The sequence below is a fragment of the Nerophis lumbriciformis genome, linkage group LG38, assembly GCF_033978685.3.
Source record: "Nerophis lumbriciformis linkage group LG38, RoL_Nlum_v2.1, whole genome shotgun sequence".
Classification (NCBI taxonomy): Eukaryota; Metazoa; Chordata; class Actinopteri; order Syngnathiformes; family Syngnathidae; genus Nerophis; species Nerophis lumbriciformis.
Window position 1 is genome coordinate 1,231,612 of NC_084585.2, and position 17,854 is coordinate 1,249,465.

The 17,854-nt window shown below is 41.0% G+C and overlaps 1 protein-coding gene across 1 annotated transcript in view; it reads left to right on the forward strand.

Annotated features, from left to right (window-relative positions):
- The window catches only part of otop1 (otopetrin 1), a 23,726-nt gene extending 7,744 nt beyond the window's left edge, over positions 1-15,982 (forward strand). The window contains exons 2-6 of the mRNA XM_061932407.2: positions 2,599-2,735; positions 3,020-3,078; positions 3,157-3,287; positions 6,507-7,405; positions 14,766-15,982. Coding sequence (XP_061788391.1) covers positions 2,599-2,735; positions 3,020-3,078; positions 3,157-3,287; positions 6,507-7,405; positions 14,766-14,936 — 1,397 coding nt within the window. The 3' untranslated portion in view covers positions 14,937-15,982. The remainder of the gene's footprint in view (positions 1-2,598; positions 2,736-3,019; positions 3,079-3,156; positions 3,288-6,506; positions 7,406-14,765) is intronic.
- The last annotated feature ends 1,872 nt before the right edge of the window (positions 15,983-17,854 follow it).

Here is a 17,854-nt window from a genome sequence, read left to right on the forward strand (position 1 = left end):
AGGACACCCAACCTGAATATGCCAGTTGTCTTTGTTAAAGAGGGGGAACAGAGGCAACAAAAGACACCATCAAGGCCCAGGTTGGGACAGCTGGAGGTAGCCCGGGACTGGCAGATGCTGGTGGACGTGTATAAGAAATTCATCGTTCCACCAGAGATAGCAATTGCAAACTTGCGGCCTGACCTAGTCCTGTGGTCCAACTCCCAGCACATCGTGTACTTCGTTGAACTCACAGTCCCTTGGGAGGATGCGGTGGAGGAAGCTTTTGAGCGGAAAAAGCTCCGGTATGCAGAGCTCGCTGCAGAGGCTGAATGGCGAGGCTGGAGAACACAAGTCTGCTCTGTAGAAGTTGGATGTCGGGGCTTTGTGGCAACATCAACAATAAGGCTGATGAGGGACCTGGGAGTTGGCGGTCAAGCTCTACGTCAGGCCATAAAGGAAACATCGCGGGTGGCAGAGAGGAGCAGCCAGTGGCTCTGGCTAAAGAGGAAAGACCCCAACTGGTCACCAAAATAAATCATTACTCACGCTGAGGCTGGTCAGATGCAGAGGGGGGTGCTTCTGGGACGCCAGAATGCACCGCTGAACCTACTTGAGGCGTCGTGGGCCCAGTCAGCGAAACGTCCATGAGAGTAGGAGCCCACTTGAAAACCCTAATGATGCGTCTGCCCAGCCTGCAGCAACATAGATAATAAGTCAGTGTCTTTAAGTCTTCAACACGGGAGGTAGGAGGTGCACTCTGGATTTTAACATCTTGTCCTGTGTATTTGGAAACAAACATATATATATATATATATATATATATATATATATATATATATATATATCTATCTCATGTGTGTGTATATATATATATATATATATATATATATATATATATATATATATATATATATATATATATATATATATATATATATATATATATATATATATATATATACATACATACATACAAGCTCTGGAACGACCTACCTCTGAGTGTTAGACAAGCCTCCTCTCTTCCTGTTTTTAAATCTCTCTTAAAAACATACTTTTATTCCATGGCTTTTAACACTGAGTGATATCCATCCTGCTATGGCGCCCCATAATACACCTGCTGTGTTCCTGTTTTTATGTTTTTATGTTCTATTTATTTTAGTTATTTATTTTTTATCGTGCTCTGTTTGTGTTGTGTTGTGTTTGCTCGGTTCTCGTATTATCTTTTAACCTGCCCATTGTACAGAGACTTTGGCTACCCCTGTGGTAAATCTTAAATGTGCTTTATAAATAAAGTTGATTTGATTTGAAGTTGAACCGTTTCGGTACGGGGGTTTCGGTTCGGTTCGGAGGTGTACCCAAGGAGTTTCCACACGGATATTAAAGTTAAAGTACCAATGATTGTCACACACACACTAGGTGTGGCGAAATTTGTCCTCTGCATTTGACCCATCCCCTTGTTCACCCCCTGGGAGGTGAGGGGAGCAGTGGGCAGCAGCAGTGCCGCGCCCGGGAATCATTTTTGGTGATTTAAACCCCAATTCCAACCCTTGATGCTGAGTGCCAAGCAGGGAGGTAATGGGTCCCATTTTTTTTATAGTCTTTGGTATGACTCGGCCGGGGTTTGAACTCACAACCTACCGATCTCAGGGCGGACACTCTAACCACTAGGCCACTGAGTAGGTTAAGTAGCGTAACGCAAGTTGTGTAAACAATGCACACCGAGGCACAACACACGGCATGCTAGCAGCTAACGGGCTAGGATAGACTGACCATACGTCCTCTTTTCACCGGACATGTCCTCTTTTGCGGAGCTGTCAGGGCGGAGTTTCTTAAATGCCTCAAATGTTCGGTATTTTGAGTTAGGGTTGCGTGTATTTTCAATGTACGTTCAGGGTTAAGAAGGGGTTAGAAACAAAACAAACAGCAGCATTGGTGAGGGAGGGGCAGAGACAGAGAGAGAGAGAGAGTTATGATAAACGCGCATGCGTCGCCAGGCTCTGCTTTTTATCCATAGATTTATCACATTTAATTTGTTATTATCTATAGCAGGGGTGTCAAAAGTGTGCCCCGGAGGCCATTTGCAGCCCACAGCTAATGTTTTAAAGGCCCACGGCACATTCTAAAAATACTATTCAAATAAACAAAAACATAACAAAAGTGAAATAAAAAAGCTTAAAGGTTAAAAATGTAATTTAGAAAAAGTTGCAATGTTGACTAATAAAACAAAGCTGTTTTTTTTTACTTAAAACTGTCATTGCTCAAAACATAATATTGATTCAAAATCAATGTTATTATGAATTATTGACCTATCCAAGGTTTCCATTACTTCACATCAAATATTCCACTTAGAAAATTATTTTTGGTGGAAGATTTAGCAAATTTGGTAAATAAATAACCAAAAAATGTATATTTTGTTGTTTTCTTACTGTACTGAAAATGAACCGAACCGTGACCTCTAAACCGAGGTACGTACCGAACCCAAATTTGTGTGTACTGTTACACCCCTAATGTATATACGTATATATGTATATATATTGTGTTCTTTTTTACCAATTTTGTGTAATTGATGACCAACTGTGAATATATCATGATTTTCATTTCTCATTTCTTCCACAGGTGGTTTGACTCTTCTTGCGCTCCTGTCTTTAATCATGGATGTGTTTCGAATCGGATATTACGTGGGCTATCAATCTTGTGTGTCGGCTGTCCTCGGGGTGTATCCCGTCATCCATGCAACACACACCATAGCACAGGTACCTTTTTTATTTTTAAAAAAAGAAAAGGGCAAATCAAAGGTATAGGCCTATATCTTTAAAAGATACAACTTTGTACTATCAATTAATATTATTGTAATTTCAGCTTTTTTTCCCTTTTTGGTGAAATATTTGTTGTACACTCTCAGCTGTGTTTGTAATGTTGTTAAGTCCTCATCACATCATTGTTTGTGAGCTTTTGTGCCATCGCAAGCACAAAATCCCTGACTAGTTCAAGTGAATGTTATTTTCTTCTGTTTAAAGTGACTTCCTGTTCTGATTAGGTGCACTTTCTCTGGTTTCACATCAAGGATGTCATCAAGAGTTTTGAGACCTTTGAGAGGTAAAATGTCCTGATAAAAGAAGTTCTTTGTCCAACGTGAACCAATCAACCCTTTACCTGCATCCCTCCATGCACCAGATTTGGTGTCATCCATGCGGTCTTCACCAACCTCCTCCTGTGGTGCAACGGTGTGATGTCCGAAGCCGAGCACTTCCTGAACAACCACAAAAGAAGACTCTCTGCCTTGGGCTACGGAAACCTCACTATAGGTAAGGGCCAAGGGCTGGATTGTGGGCTTGTACCTGGAAGAAAAGTACAATAGTTGACTTGAGAAGGAGCATCAATGGGCAGGTCTTGTTTGCGTGGACCGTGTCTCTCTCTTAGGTTTCAGCAGTTTCTAGTGCTGGAGCTCCCTCTCCAAGCCTTTCTGCACACTTTAGCCAGCGTCCTTGGCAACTGCCCGCTTGACCTCACACGGCTTTGTCCCACAGGCTGCTCCCTCCCCAGGGTGCTGCAATTACAGTAACTGATACATCTAAGCCTCATATCCGGCTGACTGCGAGGCAGGCTGCACCCTCACCGTTGTTCACCTTTTTAATTAAAGGACCAGAGTGGTGGCCCTTGGTGGGGGAGAGGGTGCGTGGTAGGTGGGGAGCACACGGCCGGGTTTTGTCAAGGAGATCCCAGGAGGCTCCACCGTAGCAGGCTGTGGTTCAAGTTGTAGCGAGTAAACTTGACTCCAAACTGTCATCCTATTACAAAACCCCAAAAGCAGTGAAGTTGTCATGTTGTGTAAATGGTTAATAAAAAGAGAATACAACAAATGCTTGAAAATTGCAGAGTAATACATGTGACTGGTATCACTGTGGATGATTGGTATCGGAATTCAGAATTGGAACATTCCAATTTTTGGGACAAATCTTATGTCCGTCCTCACACGGATGACACTTCTTGCTGACTAATTCTACAAACTACAAAAGCAGTGAAGTTGTCAGGTTGTGTAAATGGTCAATAAAAAGAGAATACAACAAATCCTTTTCAACTTATATTCAATTGAATAGACTGCAAAGACAAGATATTTCATGTTCACACTCAGAAACGTTCTTCTTTTTTGCAAATAATCATAAAGTTAGAATTGAATGGCAGCAACACATTGCAAAAAAGGCATTTTTACCAGTGTGTTACATGGCCTTTCCTTTTAACAACACTCAGTAAAGTTTGGGAACTGAGGAGACACATTTTTGAAGTGGAATTCTTTCCCATTCTTGCTTGATGTACAGCTTAAGTTGTTCAACAGTCTCCCTTCTCATATTTTAGCCTTCACACTGTCATGTCTGTGATCATGTTTTGTTTAAGTGATGTTCTGTTTGGTTTTCTGACTCTTTTTAGTTCCTGCTTTTTCACTCCCTTGTTTTGTTTCCATGGTTACCCATTAGTTTCACCTGTTGCTCATTTGGACACACACACCTGTGTTAATCATGTTATTTAAGCCTGTCTTTTTCTGTTGGTCGGCCTGGCGACATTACCTCTGATACCCTTGTTACTCCCATGATTACGCATTCTATGATTATTCCATGCTTGACCAAGTAAGTTTTGTTTCATGTCCTTAGTCTGTTTATGTGTTCATTTTGTTTATAGCCAAGTTTGTTCTCCGCCTTCGTGCGCACCTTTAGTTTGTTCTGTTTGTTAGCGTAAAAATAAATAATGTCCTTACCTGCACGCCATGTCCACTCCAATTTCTTTGCATCTCGGGAAAACAAACCATCCCATAGTCCACGTCTTGACACACACATTTTCAATATCTGGACTACAGGCAGGCCAGTCTAGTACCCACACTCTTTTACTGTGAAGCCACGCTGTTGTAACACATGGCTTGGCATTGTCTTGCTGAAATAAGCAGGGGCGTCCATGATAACGTTGCTTGGATGGCAACATATGTTGCTCCAAAAGCTGTATGTACCTTTCAGCATTAATGGTGCCTTCACAGATGTGTAAGTTACCCATGTCTTGGCCACTAATACACCCCCATACCATCACACATGCTGCCTTTTACACTTTCACCCTAGAACAGTCCCCATGTTTCTTTTCCTCTTTGGTTGCCGACCCCCGCACTAGACGGAGCGCACATAGTTTGAGAATCACTGCCCTGTTCTAGTTTGAATTTTGATGTACATACTAGGGTTGTACGGTATACTGGTTCTAGTATAGTACCGCGATACTAATGAATCATATTTGGTACTATACCGCCTCTAAAAAGTACCGGTCCCCCCCTTGCCCCTTTTTTTTAATGGGCATGACGGCGGGTCATCGTTACGTGGTGACATTGCTGGTTTTAGGAGCAGAGGAGCATGTTGGGCAGCGCACACACACAGAGTACTTACAAGCAGACACAGTGTGTAGACAGAAAAGGGAGAATGGACGCATTTTGGTGTAAAAAGTCAAGATAAAGGTGAAGTTATAACACTGAAACACCCTCAGGAAGAGCTGCTTTAACACATGGCTAGCTAGTTAGCAGCTAACATCCATCCACAGTGTTTTAGCTACTTCTAAATCACTAATCCTGGTCTCCATGGTGACAAATAAAGTAAGTTTCTTACAAGTATCATTATCACTGGAGGACGAGGAATAGCTAAACATGCTTCACTACACACCGTAGGAGGATACAATAGCTCACCACCGTCACAATGTAAACAAATGCCATGAGTGGATCTACACCTGACATCCACTGTAATGATACCAAGTACAAGAGTCGATACTACTATGATTACATCGATATTTTTATCATCACAAATTTTATTTTATTTATTTTTTATTTTTTTAAATTCATATTATGTATATAAAGTCAGGTGATATGTCCCTGGACACATGAGGGCTTTGAATATGACCAATGTATGATCCTGTAACTACTTGGTATCACATCCATACCTAAATGTGTGGTATCATCCAAAACTAATGTCAAGTATCAAAGAAGAGAAGAATAAGTGATTATTACATTTTAACAGAAGTGTAGATAGAACATGTTAAAAGAGAAAATAAGCAGATATTAACAGTAAATGAACAAGTAGATGAATAATCAATTTGTACAGTTTGTCCCTCATAATGTGTAGAAAATAATAGGTGTATAAATGACACAATATGTTACTGCATACGACTAATTAGGAGTCTTTGTTTGTTTACTTACTACTAAAAGACAAGTTGTCTAGTATGTTCACTATTTTATTTAAGGACAACCTTGCAATAATAAACATATGTTTCATGTACTCTAAGATTTTTTTGTTCAAATAAAGCCAATAATGCCCTTTTTTGTGGTCCCCTTTATTTAGAAAAGTATGTAAAAGTATGGAAATCCATTTTGGTGGCGGTACCTAAATATTGGTATGGGGACAAGCTATGGTTCTTGCGGTACTCATTGAGCTAACAGTGGGTGGAAGTGTCTCATGTTTAATGTGCCGACTGAGGACCAAAAGCAAATGTGTTTGTCATTGCAGTTCACACGGAGCCCGACTGTAACTGCACCACCAGCGCCTGCTCCATGTTCTCCAGCAGCCTCTACTATCTCTATCCTTTCAACATCGAATACCACATATTTGTGTCCGCCATGCTCTTTGTCATGTGGAAGAACATCGGCCGCACCATTGACCTGTCTTCCAATCGGAAAAGGCTGGCAACCAAAACCCAAGGTTTGACCCTGGGCCCCGTTCTGGGTCTTGTCGCCTTTGCCAGCACTATCGGGATTTTGGTGGTGTACATAACGCATGTGGAGGGCTCCCTTCAAACACGACGCTCTGCCATTTCTATGTTCTACATTTATGGCATCGTCATGCTTGTGTTTATGTGCTCTGCCTGTGCTTCAGGTCTGCTCATATACCGAGCAGATCGCATGCCCTTGGACACCTCCAAGAACCCGTCCAGGCAGCTGGACACAGAGCTGCTGTTTGGCTCCTCTATGGGCTCCTGGTTCATGTCCTGGTGCAGCATAGTGGCGGTGCTGGGAGCCACCAGCAGCCCCCCTTACCGCTGGACCAATCTGACCTATTCTCTGCTGGTGGTGTTGGAGAAGTGCACCCAGAACCTCTTCATCATCGAGTCCCTCTACCGCCGGCAGGAAGTTGCCGGGCGGGACGACCCGGAGTTAGCGACGTCGCCGGAAATCTTCTCCGTGGCGTCCGCTTTGGCCCCGCCTTACAACGGCATCTTCAACCGAGCCTACGACACCCCTGACAAGGCTTGTGTCGCCATGGAGAACGAGCAGGAAGACCACGGACGGGCGTACAAATGTCCCAGGAAAACCTCGGACCATCCCCTGCCCTTCAGGAACCAGGCCCCAAATATCAAGAGGCGAATCCTGAAGAACATCGCAGTCTTCTTGATTATGGGCAACATCTCGGTAAGAATTTTTCATTTTCTGCCGTTTTTGGGCCATTTCCTCATTTCCTCAAAAGCCAAAAGCAGTGAAGTTGTCAGGTTGTGTAAATGGTCAATAAAAAGAGAATACAACAAATCCTTTTCAACTTATATTCAATTGAATAGACTGCAAAGACAAGATATTTCATGTTCACACTGACAAACTAATAAATAATCATGAACTTAGAATTTAATGGCAGCAACACATTGCAAAAAAGGCATTTTTACCAGTGTGTTACATGGCCTTTCCTTTTAACAACACTCAGTAAAGGTTTGGGAACTGAGGAGACACATTTTTGAAGTGGAATTCTTTCCCATTCTTGCTTGATGTACAGCTTAAGTTGTTCAACAGTCTCCCTTCTCATATTTTAGCCTTCATATTTTCAATGTCTGGACTACAGGCAGGCCAGTCTAGTACCCGCACTCTTTTACTATGAAGCCACGCTGTTGCAACGCCTGGCTTGGCATTGTCTTGCTGAAATAAGCAGGGGCGTCCATGATAACGTTGCTTGGATGGCAACATATGTTGCTCCAAAAGCTGTATGTACCTTTCAGCATTAATGGTGCCTTCACAGATGTGTAAGTTACCCATGTCTTGGCCACTAATACACCCCCATACCATCACACATGCTGCCTTTTACACTTTCACCCTAGAACAGTCCCCATGGTTCTTTTCCTCTTTGGTCCACAGTTTCCAAAAACAATTTGCAATGTAGACTCATCAGACCACAGAACACTTTTACACTTTGCATCAGTCCATCTTAGATGAGCTCGGGCCCAGTGAAGCTGGCAGCGTTTCTGGGTGTTGTTGATAAATGGCCTTTTCTTTGTATAGTAGAGTTTTAACTTGCACTTACAGATTGGGCGACGAACTGTAGTTACTGACAGTGGTTTTCTGAAGTGTTCCTGAGCCCATGTGGTGATATCCTTTACACACTGATGTCGCTTTTTGATGCAGTACCGCCTGAGGCATCCAAGGTGCGTAATATCATGGCTTACCTGCAGTGATTTCTCCAGATTCTCTGAACCTTTTGATGATATTACAGAGCGTAGATGGTGGAATCCCTCAATTCCTTGCAATAGCTGCTTGAGAAATGTTGTTCTTAAACAATTTGCTCAGGCATTTGTTGACAAAGTGGTGACACTCGCCCCGTCCTTGTTTGTGAATGACTGAGCATTTCATGGAAGCTGCTTTTATACCCAATCATGGCACCCACCTGTTCCCAATTAGCCTGTTCACCAGGCATCAAATTCCAAATGAGCTAATATTTGCAAAAAAGAAGAAAGTTTCTGAGTGTGAACATGAAATATCTTGTCTTTGCAGTCTATTCAATTGAATATAAGTTGAAAAGGATTTGTTGTATTCTCTTTTTATTGACCATTTACACAACCTGACAACTTCACTGCTTTTGTAGAATTAGTCAGCAAGAAGTGTCATCCGTGTGAGGAGGGACATAAGATTTGTCCCAACAATTGGAATGTTCCAATTGTGAATTCCGATACCAATCATCCACAGTGATACCGATACCCTGACCAGTCACATGTATTACTCTGCAATTTTCAATTAATTCACAGTATTTCATCTCGTTCCTTGTTCTCTTGTGTTACGTACAATTATTTCAGCAAAACAAAGTCAATAGTAGACAATAACTGCTATCTATTGCTCATTAGAATCCTTTGGTTTTTTCTCTCAAAGTTCAATCAATCAATGTTTATTTATATAGCCCTAAATCACAAAAGTCTCAAAGGGCTGTACAAGCCACAACGACATCCTCGGTACAAAGCCCACATAAGGGACGTGGATGTGAATGACTATGAGAAACCGCATATGTGGGTAACCCCCCCTCTCTAGGGGAGACCGAAAGCAATGGATGTGGAGTGACATAATATTATGAAAGAACAATCCTTAGTGGATCTATCATAGTAGTGAGAGTCCAGTCCATAGTGGGACCAGCAGGAGACCAGCAGGAGACCATCCCGAGCGGAGACGGGTCAGCAGCACAGAGATGTCCCCAACCGATGCACAGGCGAGCGGTCCACCCTGGGTCCCAACTCTGTAAAGCACTTCCTACTTTATCCAAGTAACGACCTGAAGTTGTAAACATTAACAAAAAAATATTTTGAGAATATAAAAATATCGACCAAATCACTTTAGTGTCGATGTTCTACTGATTCTATCTTTGGTAACACCACCGCCAACTTGAGTTGATCTGCCCTCCTCCTACGTGTGGTGTACTGACATGCTGACCCACCAGCAGCTGTTATATTACCTTCTCATACACTCTTATTAATCTACTTGTGATCATCTGTTGCCCGCATCATGTTTTCTTTAGTTTAAGACTCCCTTAATTTGGTTTTCAGCACCCCTGGGTTTGTGTCTCTTGGTTGCCATGGGTGCTGATTATTTTCACCTGCCTCTTATCAGTGTTCAGGACGCTCACCTGCTCAGAGATCTATTTATTCCTGCCTTTCTCCACACTCAAGCTGGCTGTTTTCTGTTCCGGTGGGGTTGCATGTTAATGCACGGATCATTTCCCCAAGAACTGCAGTCAGGAAAAAATGATTTGTTTTCATCAATCAGGCAAGAAAACAAGAACAGAAAAGCGTGCCGATTGCACAGGAACAGGAACAAGAAGCTAGGATAACCAATGGCAGGAATAAATAGCTCTCTGATTAGTGCCCTAACACTAATCAGAGGCAGGTGAAAATAATCAGCACCCATGGCAACCAAGAGACACAAACTCAGGGGTGCTGAAACGGAACTAAGGGAGTCTTAAACTAAACAAAACATGATCCGGGCAACAGATCATCACACTACTTGTTAATTTTCTGTTCATATCTGTTTACTTTCTGATGTAACACAGTTCCATTTACACTTCTTCAACTTTAATAAGCATTTATTTCTTCTTGTTCTTTAAAGCTAGCTTAGCGGTTAGCTTAACTATTAGTACATCTGCTCCTAGCTTGCTCTTGGTGTGCAACATGTGTGCCTCAGCCTGATAATGAGACTTAAAATACTGAGAAAATGCCCATTATTTGTTGTAATGGTAATTATTATGATGAGCGACTTGAATGGAGATCCATAATTAGCTGGATTAACAATAAATACAATGTCAGCGAGAGAGGATCCAATGTGAAAATCATCAAATGGCTGTCATATATCACAAAAATCTCCAACAATCTTGTTATTTGATTGGCAAAATATTTCCAGTCAAGTAGAAAATCGCCCCTTTAAAAATGAAAATGTATTTATATCTATTTATATCCCTGAGAGCAACAAGCGGTAGGAAATGGATGGATGGATAAATGTCGATGGACTTAGTAAATGACGTGGCACTTGGTAGGGAATTTGAGGTCATTTACTGCTGTGTCCCCGTGGGTTGGATCCCCGGTTAAGGTTGCATCAGAAAGGGTAAGTTGTGTAAACCATACCAGTCAACCCTGTGGTGCTCCCAGAGATCCTACAGTTCCTGGATTTGTATCCTGATTGTGTCTCTTAACCACCAGATGGCGCCATAAAACTGAGTGTCAGAGCTTTGATGATGATGAAAATGGGCAGTTATTTGCGTGCTCCATAAACTCAACCAAGTCCTGCCTGCTTTTTCTCTCAACCTATCTGAGTAAAAACACTCTTTTTGTCAACTCTATCAAAACCCATGTCATGAATTATTGACCTCTTCCAGGCTGTAATTATCCAACCTCCAATATTCCACTCTGCAACTTATTACCACAAAACTATGAGCATAAGTCTCAGAGCTTTGATGAGCGTAAATGAGTTAAACTGCTATTAAAATGCAAAGAAAACAATATCAACTCAACCAAGTTCTGCCTGCTTTTTCTCTCATCCTAGCTCAGTAAAAACTCTGTAAAAACATTTTGTCATGAATGATTGATCTATTCAAGGCTGTAATTACCCAATCTCAAGTATTCCACTCTGCAACTTCTTTAGAAATATTGCATATTTTGCAATTGTTTGTTATACAAAAGGTTATTTTTGACAAAAAGGCCATAAAACATAAAAAAACATGAAAAAAACGTCTTATCAACAGATCGACCTTAAGTTGTTCAAAGATTTCGAGCGTTGAAAGTAAACAAAAAAAAACCCAACATTTATTGCTGACTTATGACACTTTTATAAGCAGCTTCCTTCAGGATCCAAAATACCGTTATCCTTTTTAAACGACATTTTTGAACAATTTGTCTAGCATGCTTTCTTCTTAAAGTGTTACCTTGATTATCACAGGGATTACTTTCTTGATGGGTACATTTACGTGAAGTAGGGACTATTTATCTTATGATTGTTTTCATGAGTCTTTATAAGTCCTCCATCCCACACTCTTCAAACACCTCACACGCTCAACAATGGATGTCAATTTAACATCAAACTTCAATGGGTAGTCAACTACCCATTGGCGAGGGAACAGTACTCCAAAACATGCATGTAATTCAATGAAACATAGCTTCACACGCACAAACAATCGCTATGCCATCAGGCAGTTGGCAAGCCAAGTTTCCAGGCAACATGAACGTTCCTTCACTGTGACTTGAGGATTTGAACCAAGCTATGAATGAATGAATGAGTGGGAAACACACCTCTGGTTGATGACTATCTGACAGAAGCAGGGTATCAGTTTCCACATGTTCAGTTGTATCTTAATGAAAGACAGTCTTTGTTTTCCAACTCCTTGGCAGACCATAGATATACTATTCCGGTAACCCTTGTGCACCCCTAGAGCCCAAAACGGGCATTACATGTGTTTGGTAGGATTGTTCAGTTTGAAGGTTTGTGGTCTGACATTTTTAGGATAGGATAGACTTTGTTTATTTCATAATGGGGAACCAATGTTGCAGTGCAGATACAAAGTCCACAAAAATAAGGTAAGAAGCACATGAAAACAAGAGGGAGACATCGAGTTACACAAAGGACATAAAAGATATTACCAAACCCAAAAGCAGTGAAGTTGGCACGTTGTGTAAATGGTAAATAAAAACAGATTACAATGATTTTCAAATCCTTTTCAACTTATATTCAATCGGATACACTGCAAAGACAAAATATTTAATGTTTGAACTGAAAAACTAAACATTTTTTTTGGCGTGTCTGGGTGTTGTTGATAAATGGCTTTGGAGAGGAGAAAGGAAAAGAAACGGCAGATCAACTGGTGTCTCCTGATAGTAGTATTGTTGATCTTCTGTCTATCCTTCCAGTCAGGGGCTTATTTCTTTTGTTTCTATCTGCATTTAAGCACGATGCTATCACGTTAGCTCCGTAGCTAAAGTGCTTCACCGATGTATTGTCGTGGAGATAAAAGTCACTGTGAATGTCCATTTCGCGTTCTCGACTCTCATTTTCAAGAGGATATAGTATCCCACGTGGTTTAAAAATACAAATCCGTGATCCACAATAGAAAAAGGAAAAAGTGTGGAATCCAATGAACCCTTGAACCTAAGTTACGGTCAGAGTGAAAAAAGATACATCCTGCACTGCACTCTAGTCCTTCACTCTCACGTTCCTCATCCATGAATCTTTCATCCTGGCTCAAATTAATGGGGTAATCGTCGCTTTCTCGGCCCCAATCGCTCTCGCTGCTTGAGAAAAAGCGCTATATAAATGTAATTCACTTCACTTCACACTTCACTGCTGGTGTAAACAATGTGCAGATGTGAGGAGACCTTCAACTTGTGACGTCACGCTACTCGTCTGCTACTTCCGCTACAGGCAAGGCTTTTTTTAATCAGCGACCAAAAGTTGCGAACTTTATCGTCGATGTTCTCTACTAAATCCTTTCAGCAAAAATATGGCAACATCGCGAAATGATCAAGTATGACACACAGAATGGACCTGCTATCCCCGTTTAAATAAGAAAATCTCATTTCAGGAGGCTTTTAAACATCTAAAAAATGATTTGGGAATGTCTGGCGGGCCAGATTGAAAAGCTTAACGGGCCGCATTCGGCCCCCGGGCCTTAGTTTGCCGAGCTCTGATGTATCGTGTTGTAATTATATGCATGTTCAAGATAAAGTCAAAGCATAACCATAAACAATTATTGACATATTCAACCTAACCTCAAATATTGAAACTTGTTTTTAGAATTATTACACATTTTGCAATTTCCCAACATAATAAAACAGTTGATTTTTTTGACAAAAAAGAAGATTAAAAAAATAATAAAAAACTTATATTACTAGGTAGATCTGAAGTTGCTAAAAGATTTCAAGTGTTGAAAGTAAAATAATTTTTTTTTTATTGCTGACTTAGGCCAATTGAATGAGCTAGGAGTCGGCCATCTTGAGCTTGCACCAGAGTTACAGGCTGAATGCCAAACATTTGTCCGAGTTGACTCTAAGGACTGTTTAGTCTGTAAATGTACTAGGTTTAGTATGCAGTGTAACATTTGTCCGAGTTGACTCTAAGGACTGTTTAGTCTGTAAATGTACTAGGTTTAGTATGCAGTGTAACATTTGCCCTAGTTGACTCTTAAGGACTGTTTAGTCTGTAAATGTACTAGGTTTAGTATGTAGTGTAACATAGGACTGTTTCGTCTGTAAATGTACTAGGTTTAGTATGCAGTGTAACATTTGCCCTAGTTGACTCTAAGGACTGTTTAGTCTGTAAATGTACTAGGTTTAGTATGCAGTGTAACATTTGTCCTAGTTGACTCTAAGGACTATTTAGTCTGTAAATGTACTAGGTTTAGTATGCAGTGTAACATTTGCCCTAGTTGACTCTAAGGACTATTTAGTCTGTAAATGTACTAGGTTTAGTATGCAGTGTAACATTTGCCCTAGTTGACTCTTAAGGACAGTTTAGTCTGTAAATGTACTAGGTTTAGTATGCAGTGTAACATTTGCCCTAGTTGACTCTTAAGGACTGTTTAGTCTGTAAATGTACTAGGTTTAGTATGCAGTGTAACATTTGCCCTAGTTGACTCTAAGGACTGTTTAGTCTGTAAATGTACTAGGTTTAGTATGCAGTGTAACATTTGCCCTAGTTGACTCTAAGGACTGTTTAGTCTGTAAATGTACTAGGTTTAGTATGCAGTGTAACATTTGCCCTAGTTGACTCTTAAGGACTGTTTAGTCTGTAAATGTACTAGGTTTAGTATGCAGTGTAACATTTGCCCTAGTTGACTCTTAAGGACTGTTTTGTCTGTAAATGTACTAGGTTTAGTATGCAGTGTAACATTTGTCCTAGTTGACTCTAAGGACTGTTTAGTCTGTAAATGTACTAGGTTTAGTATGCAGTGTAACATGAGCATGAAGAAAAAGTCCTCCAGTTGTCTTTGACCTTCTTTGAAAAGAAAAGAAGATCCAGACATTAAAGAATTGTTTGCTTCTTCCAGCTGTGGATCCTTCCCGCCTTTGGCTGTCGGCCGCAGTACGAAAATGGATTGGAACAGGAGACCTTCGGCTTCAGCACATGGACTACCACTCTCAATTTCGCCGTTCCTTTAAACCTTTTCTACCGCATGCACTCGGTGGCGTCTCTCTTTGAGGTCTTCCGCCGGGTCTGACAATGGCGGAACACTCCCATTCCCCACTTGAACGTAAGCCATGGCAACACTCCCTCTCACCCAAAGATGACTGGTATGACCCAACATGTTCACCCGTGTGATGAACTTGAACGTAAGCCATGGCAACACTCCCTCCCACCCAAAGATGACTGGTATGACCCAACATGTTCACCCGTGTGATGAACTTGAACATAAGCCATGGCAACACTCCCTCCCACCCAAAGATGACTGGTATGACCCAACATGTTCACCCGTGTGATGAACTCCAACCCTTTTTGAAAGAGTTTCTGAAGGGCTTTTTTATGGTTTGTTCTCTTTCAGTTAGTCTTCTGGACTTAGACCTGATCATATTGTTCACCTCATTCAAACTGTGCTTTATAGAACGTGAACATAGCACAGTTCAAATGCATTTTGTTTATGGAGGACGTTGTCATTTACTATGAAATAATACATTTGTTACATTTCCCCTGGGTTTTTAAATCTCAGAGGACAATCTCAGCTCAGCGCCATATTTTTAGGCCTGTAAGCAAACGTCAGAGAGAAATGACAAATGCCAAGCTCTGTGTTTCATAAAATAGTCAAAAGGTCTCTCATCTGCGCCAAACTGCATGAAAATACTTTGTTTACTTGGATCCGTACAACATTTGTGTCCCGATACAAAAAGGATACGATGGCTAAGACCATTCTTTTTGACACTTGCTGCTTGTCTGCTGCAAAACGTTCATAGTTCCAGGATTATTTTGGATTTGTACGCAGCATGTTGGCAAAGTACAAGAGTTGACCTTTCTTTTAAAGGCATTTTTCTGACTGTTTCAAGGTTCTCAAAGTTGCTTAATTCAACAATCCTTTTCATTGAGGTTGGGACACTGAAGCAGGACTCAAATCACTTGAATCAAGCCTGTGGTTCTCATTCTGGTGCTCTCATCCGTCCTCTCGGGAAGTGACAACTTAAACTGCTTTTGCTTTTTGATTGTCATCTTTGTAAATACTCAAACTGATCAAAATGAACACGCTGTGATGTGATTTTGTGAAAATCCGATGGACTGGTGCTCATAGAAAAACATTTGAAATAAATAGTTTTTAATTATACCACAGTTCTCAAATCTCTTGAGGAGTTCACTCTGACCTTTAATGTGGGTGCATGATACATTTGGTTTATGTGAGACTGTAGCCAATAGCTCAATCCGTCTCCAGTCCCTTGGCAAATTGATGTTCAAATGAAGACAGAGACATTGAAAATATAGTACACAGATGAACAATATTAATAAATTCCCTGATTAAAGGTGGTGGTGTTAACCACTCACTGCCACAATGCGTTAAACAATTGATCAAATAAAGAAGGTACGGTAAGTATTCAGACCCTTTTCAATTGTTCACTCACACAAATCTTTGCTAACTGAAATGTTCAATTTTTAATATTTATTCTACACATTTTTACAACATTGGAAAACATTAGTAAATCAGAGGCTACTCAGAAGGTGAGATAACTCCTGGAAATGTCTTATAATGGCCAAAGGTATAAATGTGTGTGTCCAAGAAAACGTCAGGCTGTAGGTATAAATGTGTGTGTTCCAGGCTGTCTTCTTCTAATGGATTTATTACAATCTTTGCAAGCTGGGTAACATTTGCTGTGGTCTGGAACAACATGGCACACAAACAACTATCCGGCATGCAGCCATTATTACATACAGATAATGTGTCATGAGACATGCGAATATAAATTAAATATACAGAGGACATAAGTAAAGGAAATTAAATGAGCTCAAATATAGCTACAAATGAGACATAATGATGCAATATGTACATACAGCTAGCCTAAATAGCATGTTAGCATCAATTAGCTTGCAGTCATGCAGTGACCAAATATGTCTGATTAGCACTCCACACAAGTCAGTAACATCAACAAAACTCACCTTTGTGCATTCATACACAGCATAAAACATTTGGTGGACAAATGTTTGTTTCACTGCAGACATTTGCTAAAAACAAATAAGCTCATTCTATTTCTCATTAATCTACCCTCAGCACCCCATCTTGACAGAAAAAAACAAGAAATGTACACATTTTTGTTCATTTATAAAAAAAAGAAGTGAAATATCACATGGCACAAACATCCTTTTGAAGTGGCACAGCCATGCAACACGTTTTTCACAGCTGGATTTGAGGATCCTTTGCCATTCTTCCTCGCAGATTGTCCCCAGTTCTGTCAGGTTGGATGGTGAACGTTGGTGGACAGCCATTTCAGGTCACTCTAGAGATGCTCCTTTGGGTTTAGGTCAGGGCTCTGGCTGCGCCAGTCAAGAATGGTCACAGAGTTGCTCCAAAGCCACTCCTTTGTTATTTTCACTGTGTGCTTGGGGGTGTTGTCTTGTTGGAAGGTGAACCTTGGGCCCAGTCTGAGGCCCTGAGCACTCTGGAAGAGGTTGTCTTCCAGTATATTGTTCTACTTGGCCCAATTCATCTTTCCTTCAATTGCCTTTTTCCTGCAGCTGGAAAACAAGCCCATATCATGATGCTGCCACCACCATGTTTCACTGTTTTAAGCAGTGCCTGGTTTTCTCCACAAAGTTCAACCTGGTCTCATCAAACTAGAGAATCTTATTTCTCATAGTCTGGGAGTCCTTCATGGGTTTTGTTTGCAAACTCTATGTCTCTATGTCTATGTCTTGCACTGAGGAGAGGCTTCCATCCATGGGGCCAAAGACCTGACTGGTGGAGGACTGCAGTGATAGTTGACTTTGTGGAACTTTCTCCCATGTTTGGCTTCTTCTTTACCTCTCTCAACGAGGCGCTTCTCCCACGATTGGTCAGTTTGTCTGGGCGGCCAGGTCTAGGAAGAGTTGCGGTGGTCTATCTAAGGATTATGGAGGCCACATTGAGTGCTGCTCATGATTCTCTGTGAGCTGTAAGCTTTTATA